Below are 9,164 nucleotides of genomic sequence, written 5' to 3'. Positions count from 1 at the left end.
CTCACCCTTGCCTCTTGCCTTTGCCTCTTTAATGAAAAGCTGCCTGCAGGCCAATTTTAGCTTTCATCAATACACAAAAGTTCAAACAAACAAACAAACAAACAAACCCAAAAGTGTCGCTCGTAGATGTTAGGGTCGGTGTCGTGCCAGGTCCACCACAGCAGCTTGATTCCCACGATGTCGTACACGTGATAGAACACGGAGTCCGCCAGCCCGGCCGCGTATGCCGTCGGGAAGATGCCCAGCTTCAGCCGACTGGCCGCCACAGTGGAAACATAGTGTATGGTCGGGTCTGAAATGGTGGGTAATAAAAATGGTTGGCAAAGTAAACGTCACCACGTCTCCAATCACATTGAGCACTTTCTTGGCAATTTTGCTTAAGAAGTCCAAGTATTTAACTTCGAACTGAAAGTGTCAATATTGCCACAAGGAAGTTTACATAGTTCAACAATGAGGGGGACGGACAAAAATATCAAGCTGGAGACACCCCCTTACAGTTTAAGATCCTTTTCTCATAATGAGTTATTCTAACACAGATGAACTTTCATTATCTTAAGGTATCTATACGCAAAAAAAAAAAAACAATTACTCAAGCAACTCATGCTTTTTAAAGGTATCTTTACTCACAAATCAACAAAATGTAGAGAGGGAGCCTCCTGCCCAGCATCATGATGGAAGACTGCGCGTGCCAGAAGTTGTCGATCTCCGGTACCCAGTAAGAAATCATCTCTGAAACCAGTCCGTGAAACAGCGCTGCGATCCACATGTTCCGGTAACGACCTCCTTTACGCATGGCTGTGTGTTGTGGGGAGAGGGAATAAAAAACATTCATTTTTTGGGGGGAGATTGGCCAAAAGTTTCTTTTCCCCATTAAGGGGAAAAGATACTTTTTGGCTGAAACAATAATGTACATCTACATCTATGAAGCGAGCAAAGCCCTTCATGGGACGAAGGATTTTAGCAAGGCATGCGTCCAGTCCAGGCGTAACTGTTCTAGAAAAAAAAAAAGAAACTGGACCCCCTAAAGACACCCCTATCCTGAGGAGCAGATTCTCTGACATGCATAAAATTCTAGTTGACAACGGCAAGAAATTTACCCTCTACGTATGATAAAATCCTAGCTACCACCAGGTGAAAGTACTAGTGGTCATAAGTAGGGGTTTAACTGTAGAAAACAAAATCATTATAGTCAATACTTACCATGCATAAAAGTGAGCAGTGCCATTGGGTAGAAGGCCAGTTCAGCTACCAGGAAGTTGGCATGTTTCTCGTAGATCTCGAACGGACTGCGGAACGCGATCAACCAAGACTGGAAAATAATGGGAGAAATTGTTTATTGTTTATTGTTCATTGACTCCTTTAGTTGTTTGCAACAACTAGTCTTCCAGGAGTTTTCAATCTTTACAACTGGATGATAGATTTGTCATTTTGATGGGTTTTTCATCATTGTGAAATATGGTCTTCCACCATAGCTTAAGCTGCTCCCTACCAATTGAAACTAGAAGGGGGGTCTATCTTGACATTCATTAGGTTTGCTCTTGAGCAAAGTTGTTTAGCTACATTGTTAGTGACATGTTTGAATAAGCGTTGAGGGGGGGGGGGGTAATGTTGAAATAATACTACCTTGACATTCATTAGGTTTGCACTTTATCAAGGTTGTTTGGCTATTACATCTAGTACATGCAGGTTTTTGTTTACACAATGTTTTTTTATCAACCACATGTTTTGATAAGCAGTCAGTATCTACATCATTTGTTCTATTAAGGTCCACCACAGGGCTTGGATTGACCTTTGCACATTTTCCAGTCTAAAAATATAAATCTTTTGCTTTACATATCCTGTAAACTATCTGAAGGTTTAACACAATGGTTTTGTTCAATAAGTATAAGTAAGTTTTACCATGGTTTCAGCCATTCACACTAAAACGGACGGCCAACCCCTTCTTTCATTCATGTTGTGCTGGTTTTTTTGTTGTAAAACCTGGACCTTATCGTCTGTGAAAACTTGTGAATGGGAGATACTCAAAACAATGGTCCATTTCACTACGTACAAAGGATTCTGTTTGGTGGAGTATCCTTTAGCATTTTAAAATCTATTTTCATGAAAACAACACTGACTGCAACATAGGGAGGGGGGAGTTGAGGTCCCAGGTTAGGGTGGGCAGGCCTCCTCAAAAGTGGGAGCAATTACCTAACCCGGGACCTCAACACCCCTCTACCTACAGTATGTTGTCCCTAGCAGGGCTATTTGGGGGTATCGATGATGATGATAATGCCTGTATCTGTTATCTGTATCCTGGACTTTAGAAGTAAGACTGTTGACCCAGTGATTGTACTTTAGCAGGTCAGTTGGGTCACCCTGTACAAAGGTCATTGAAATCAACCTCCAAGCAGATATAGGGATCCTGCTCATTCTCATTGTTTAACAACTGTTTTTTGCAACATTGGCACTCTATTTTAGTATCGTTTGTTTTATGTTTTGCTTTTTGAAGTAAGAGAAGTGAATTATTGAAATACAATAAACTAACAACGATTGAGAGCCAAGAATGAGCAGGATGTTACATCTGCTTGGAGATCAATACAAAAAATGGGGTGATATTTGTTTGCACAAATGTTGGCAAGTGCACGTACACAGCATGGCCACTTATGTACATAACGTTATAGCAGGTACATATGCTGCATTAAGGACGTATTGTTGAAACAAATGTCCACTTTTGAGGTGTGGATGATCAACGTCATAAAATCAAATCTTATTGCACAGCAATTGTAATTTCAGGCATTGCTAAACACTATAAGTTTAACAACATACTATATAGATGACACGTTTGTGAAGATTATACTTTCATCTTTTTTTATATAGATGACAGTTATAAAATATGGGCAACACAATATAGTAAAACGTATGAAAATGCAAAGGAGGCGTTGCCTACATTGCAATTTGATCATTATTGATATTAATCATGAACTTTTTTTAATTATCCAGATTTATCATCAATTTGATATGATTATCATAAATCGAAAACATCAGACGTTTAGGATAATGAGATGGGGTCATTGCACTTTTCATCATTTATCATTTTTTTCATCCAATGCATTCTATATAAAAAGCAAACCTCCTTGGTAAGTCAGCTAAACATCGTGGCCCCTGGCCCCTCCCCCAACCCTCCCCTCCGACATCCATCTAGAGTAGAGTAGAGTAGAGTTAGGTTATAGCTACTTTATGCAAAGATCGCCTTACCTCCGTTAGCTGCTTTTCTGTCATATCTGGGTCGTTTTGCCACCTACACTGAATAGAATCAAGCTTTTCTTTCACCGCATCAGCTTCAAAACTCCCACCTTCGCCAGATGTGTACCGCCTGTTCAGCTTGTGACAGGGGCAAGGGTCAAAGGTTGTATGGTAATGCCTGATACACCTTATAGTGTAACGACATACCAAGGGGCTTATGGCCGAGGCTGCTAGCAGGATGTTTCCGTAAATAAGCTTAAGATTAAATTTTTTAATTACCAGTGCTGAGAATTGACGGGATATTCCTGTTGATAAGAGTTTTTCACTATTGGCAGTATCGGACGTTCCTTGATAACTACTTTTTGTCGTGTCAATAAAGCTTGTATTGATAATCCAAGTTGTGAACTTATCACCTTCTGTCAACCCTGAGTTCTTACAATTAACGGTTACCCTAACGCTGAGGATGATTATGTAAAATGGTGCAAAAATAACACCTTTTGACATTCCTTACCAAGAATAATGGATTTAATTCTCGAACTTCGGAATACAAGGCAACTACACTACACCCTCACACAAATTAATAGTATATGTATGCTGATTCAAAGGTACTCTGTACATCGTGTCAAAATACCCCTTTACCATTGTAGATCATTGTAGGATGTTCTTAAAATCTTTGACGACAGAATGACAAAATAAGTGACCCCTTCTGGTGCAAACTGGCTTCGTTCAGCTACACACTTTTTTTTTCTAATCGCAGTGAAGATATACGGATGGATTTATAACTAGGATCAGAAATTCAAATTTGCCAAAAAAAGAATCTCACAATACTCATAGATTTTCTATCAAGCTTACACAAAGAAGATTGTGTAAATGACTACGTAAAGAATGACATAGGCTCGATAATTTCAATGTTCTATTCCAGGTTATGACAGTAATCCTACATCATTACATCATGAATACATTGGAAATCATAAATTGATGAAAAATATATTTCACTGTACGTTGTGGATGTCTTCTATGCGATACAGATAGAGCACAATTCTGCATGTAGCGCACGTGCCATCCTTGTTTAGAAATAACGTTATGTCTAGTGCTATATACAGTGAATACGATATCGACGTCTTTTCAAGATTCTTCTTCTGTGTCATAGAATATCAGCCTGATAGTTTCCCAAGTTGCTGATTTTTCGGACAACTTCTCGATCCGGGCGAGGTTCCGTTGATGCCTCGGGGCGTCGTCGTGCCCGGCCTCGGCCGCCTTCCCCGCCATCTCCCGAAGCTGTCCGATAAACTCCTCGGTGCTGAAACCCTCCGGGCCCCGCTCGACGTAGTTCACCAGCTTGGTGAAGGTCCGCTCGTACTGTAGTTTTGCCTCTCGCTCTCGGACATACTTTTCTATCATACACTCCGCCATCTGTAAAGGCAATGGACATAACTGTTTTCACTTTATCTACACAACCAAATATGTGATAATCTTGTCGCTCTTGTTGTACGGATGTTCATGACTCTATTCCTCCACATCTTTGTAGTTCACATAGCTTTAGGTAGGTCTTCAAAAGTCAAACATGCATCCTTACTAAAGGTCATGCGCTATTTTCGCATGTGTTAAAATCATCAAGTTTATTAATAATAGTTATATGCGTATGATCATTATCGACAAAGCTTAATCGTCATGATTTTTCATCACTTGTGCAATCCCTGTTGCACTTGCAGTAGAGTAGCCAAATGGCGTTTACGGTGGGCAAAACATAGCCTTATTTAATTGTGCTCCTAGCGAAACTCATACCAATGACAGAGGCCTCAAAGTGCGGCAAGCACGCCAAACCATATCTTCAAGCAGATGTTGGGGTGGAAATATATATCTTCCTCCTTAACATCTCCTTTACATTACAGCAATGCTTGCATCACGCGTTACATACTCCATCTTACGGACTCAAAACAGAAGTCGAAATACACTGTATAGCTAGCACAAGCTCACTCACACACAAACACACACACACACACACACACACAATAAGGCTCTGACGAAAACATAACCTCTTGGCAAATTACAAAGTTGAGGGAGCTACTCACGGGGTCCACAGAGCCCATGAGCATGCATGTCGAAGGCAAACCCAGCGTCCATGGGTTGTCGTACGGGCCGCGCCATGGCCGCCATTCTCTCACGTTCGTCATTCATTTTCATCAGCCATTTTTATCTGATAGCTGTAGCAGAAATGTGGGGCGGCTCATATGGCATGATATGCGTCATGACGTCATTCCAGATCGTTCGGGGAGAGGAAAGAGGTGACTGTCTTTGGTAGAAAGATTATTCCTTTTACAGACAAACCCGGATACATTTTCGGTCACATTTCCAAACCGGGCCCCGCCCCCTGTCGGGAACGAAAAGTATGCATGTAAAAGGCAACGAAACACGTAGAATGTACTTTTATTTTCCGTTTCCGCAAATATCCCGGTTGTAAGCGAAGCATAACTCACTGTCAGAAAGACGTATTCGATTGGTTTATCATTGAAGTCCCTGGTCACCATTTTGCAACAGCAACATCAACAACAACAAAAGAAAACAGCAAACGACGTATTGGCTATGGACTGAATTTTACATAAGGGCGTCTTCAATGGTACATAAAATGAACAGAGACAAAGATCCATACAAAAACTGCAGTTGTATAACATGAACAACATACACATTTATTTCCCCCATACAACACACAACCTTGCTTGTAAGTTTGGTGTATCAAATGGGGAGCACGATACAGCTTCCAACCAAACGATTTTGATTTGTTATGTTGCTTTTGGCACGTATGTGGGAGGTACTTGGACGCAATCCACTGGTCCAAGTACTACTTGGTCCACTAGGCCAGTCGACTTTACGTCTGCGTCACAATTCAAGCGAACACCGGTTGACTTTATAGATCGGCTAGAGCTCGTCGAGCGTCGACCGTATTTTTTAATGAAAATCTGCTCGGTGTATCATTCCGGAAAGTTGAAGTTATTGTCTTTTCTGCACTTTTGGTGAACATCTAACATCACGGATGTTAATATCCCAACGGACGACCTGCTAAGAATTGCTCAAAGCCCAAGTAATAATAGACAAAACGTAGCCGTACTTTGGCCGAAAATGCCCATCTGGACATGTCGGCCCAGTTCAGATCTTGATTTCTAACGGGGCTTCAAGCTGGTAGGAAGAACTGCAGTGCCGGCCCCTTGGTAGTGGTGGGGTTGGCAGTGTGAACCTCCAACACACCCTCCTGAAGGTCGAACACCGCTGCAGGGGTAAGAATTATACATAGATTCTATTAACAACCTGTTTGATATGTTTATTTTACTAGGCTAGGGAATTTGTCAAACGGCTGGGTAGCTCATTCAATTCTGATGAATTACTAATGGGTCAAAATGTAAAAATTAGTTTGGTATGGTATAAAGGTTTTCTACAAGAATAAACTTTTAGTTGTATACTTGTGCACTAGATAAGAAGCATTGAACATACAAAAACAATCAGTCGTGAGTATATAGCCTGCACATCAGCTGTCTTATTCTAAAGCTCGCGATGAACCGGATCAAATGGAGGGATTGGAAGAAAGACTGCAACAGTAGAACGCACTGTACTAGTACATACATGTAGTTTTAACTATCATAGGACCACGTATACATAAACATTTTAAACAAATAGATGATAAGCAATAACCTGTGTTGAGTGTGTATCCCTTGTCCTTTCCTGATCCATACCGGTAAATCGGGTACTCCGGGTCTTTTATGTCACCTAAAGTAAAGTAAAGCAAAGGATAGCATCTGAATGCCATGATCTGACGTTGGAACTCATACATAAAATGCTCTGCACTAAGAACTTTCAGTATGCTATAATTGCCAATTTAGGCAGCAGGTAGAATGTTAAGTGAAGAATTATGGGTTATTGGGTTCGATTTCTTTTTTAAAGACAGTGGAATGCGGAAGATCCTTCCTTTTCTATTATATGAGGGTTTTGTGATGTCAGAATTAAGGAGAATTGTTTTCTTTCTGTCAGTGAACGTAGCGAAATTTGGGTGGAATTTGGTGGAGTCTTCAAATGTGTCTTTTCTTTTGCTTATCGTAGACCGAACAGTTTGAAATTAAATGTTATAAGTGATTGGTCTTTACCTAGAACAGCGAGAACGTCCCCTTTGTTCCGAGGTGCGGCCATTTCGGAGGCTCGTGCCTTCCTGTGGTGTGAACTGGGGCTCATCGGCCACTCGGGAACGGAGAGGTGTTCATATCTGGAGAAGATAAACAAACTACACTGTGAGGCAAGACCGTGAGAGCTTGTTGAATGAAACTAGCAACATTGTCTGTCTCTCTGAAGTTTGCACCGAACGGTAAGTTCTAGGTGTCAATGTGAAGTTCTCATAAAATCATTTCCTTTTATCATTGAAATAGCCTTATGACAGACAACGTAGCCTATTTCTCTACTTTATGCTAAGTGATCGGAGAAAGTGAGAGAGAGAGGGGAAGACAGAAAGAGTATAGAGAAAGAGTAAAGATATCGATAGGTTAATGAAGGTAGGGAAGGAGTAAGATAGGGAGGGAGGGAAGGAGGGAAGGAAAGTGGTATTGACAGAGGGAGAAAGAGGAAAAACACACTCTCACTGTAACACTGCAAAGCTAACGATGATACAGCTAGCCAACATGTTTTGAATCTCAAGATCTCTAGAGTATACTTCTAGATAATTTGACGAAGGTTAGACTTCCAGGTGACTGACAAATGGTAGTGGATTCTGCCTGAAACGTCTGGCTGTTCCCAAAATCATATTCAGCTGTTGCTTGTCAATGAGTAATTGCTATTTGGCGTATACTTACAGATTATAGTGGTAGTAATGTCCCTCAGTACTCCCGTCCGCCGGTTCCACAGCGTGCACGGACACCAGAGTGGTCGCCTGCCCCACCGCCGCGGCCGTCTCTACAGAGTACATCCTCCGGGTGCTGTCCTTGGTGCTGGCCATGTTGAAGGAGTAACCAATGCACATGCCGACACCGTCACCCTTCAGCATTGCCACGGCCTCCTCAACGGAGGTGGCGGATAGTACCGCTCGGCAAGCAAACGATACACCTGGTTTGGTATAGGAGAACTTTGCTTCGACAAATACACATGTCTAGTTACGACCAGTATTTTTACAATAGACGATTATTAAAGGCGACCGTTAAAGAGGTAATGAAGTCAATGATTATGGGAAAAGCCAAGGAAAACGATTAAAAAAGATGGCCCTTGTACGGAAGATGATGCGTATAGACATGAATATAAACGATATATATAAACGATATGTATAAACGATATATATAAACGATGCATATAAACGCTTTTACACGTTTGTCTGTTTTGGATCTGTCTTTTGAGTACCTCTATGACAGTTATTCAAAGCTATCACTAGCTGACTTTATGTAGTCATAAAATCTTTACAAAGCATATTTGAAAAATATATATTCTCAATAAAACACTTTAATACATTTCAAGTCAAGCAAACTATTTACGTGTACATTATTTGACAATGAAGAACTTTAAAATTAGCGATAAAAACCTTCACGTAGCTACAAAGTACTTTGCGAAAACATATATGTGTAATAGTTTAAAACTTTATACTTCCTACATTGAAGACATGTTTATTTATTGTTACACACCGATCTTATCTTCCTCCGCTTCCTTTGACACCAGCGTGTTACACGTGACGCACAGGCCGTGGGAGTTGAAGGAGTACGCCACCCCCGGCAGGATGCCCGTGTAGCAGTACGACACGAAGTTCTCCTCCGGCAGAGTCTTCCCCCCGGGCAGCCTGTGGGGCACAGTATTTTAGCCTATTTTCGACTTGAAAGTTTATCTGTGTTGGTAGAATACATTATAGAAATTGCTAAACTTTCTTTCCAACACTGAATTGATATAGGGACTTACCCTAAATTTTCGGTCAAACTCCGTCA

At 41.1% G+C, this 9,164-nt stretch overlaps 2 protein-coding genes across 2 annotated transcripts in view; both read right to left on the bottom strand.

Moving 5' to 3' along the window:
- Nucleotides 1-3,394, bottom strand: part of LOC118422271 — a 10,422-nt gene extending 7,028 nt beyond the window's left edge. Inside the window, exons 1-4 of the mRNA XM_035829790.1 lie at nt 3,238-3,394; nt 1,201-1,309; nt 628-795; nt 108-292 (exon numbers count right to left, since the gene is read on the bottom strand). Of these exons, the coding sequence (XP_035685683.1) occupies nt 108-292; nt 628-795; nt 1,201-1,309; nt 3,238-3,261 (486 nt within the window). The 5' untranslated portion in view covers nt 3,262-3,394. The remainder of the gene's footprint in view (nt 1-107; nt 293-627; nt 796-1,200; nt 1,310-3,237) is intronic.
- A 360-nt stretch (nt 3,395-3,754) lies between these two features.
- LOC118422270 overlaps nt 3,755-9,164 on the bottom strand; it is an 8,600-nt gene continuing 3,190 nt past the window's right edge. Inside the window, exons 4-9 of the mRNA XM_035829788.1 lie at nt 8,871-9,022; nt 8,055-8,304; nt 7,359-7,474; nt 6,910-6,984; nt 5,298-6,489; nt 3,755-4,638 (exon numbers count right to left, since the gene is read on the bottom strand). Coding sequence (XP_035685681.1) covers nt 6,395-6,489; nt 6,910-6,984; nt 7,359-7,474; nt 8,055-8,304; nt 8,871-9,022 — 688 coding nt within the window. The 3' untranslated portion in view covers nt 3,755-4,638; nt 5,298-6,394. The remainder of the gene's footprint in view (nt 4,639-5,297; nt 6,490-6,909; nt 6,985-7,358; nt 7,475-8,054; nt 8,305-8,870; nt 9,023-9,164) is intronic.

This window comes from Branchiostoma floridae, chromosome 9, assembly GCF_000003815.2.
Source record: "Branchiostoma floridae strain S238N-H82 chromosome 9, Bfl_VNyyK, whole genome shotgun sequence".
Classification (NCBI taxonomy): Eukaryota; Metazoa; Chordata; class Leptocardii; order Amphioxiformes; family Branchiostomatidae; genus Branchiostoma; species Branchiostoma floridae.
The sequence above is the reverse complement of the archived record's forward strand: the minus strand, read 5'-3'. Positions and strand labels throughout refer to the sequence as shown.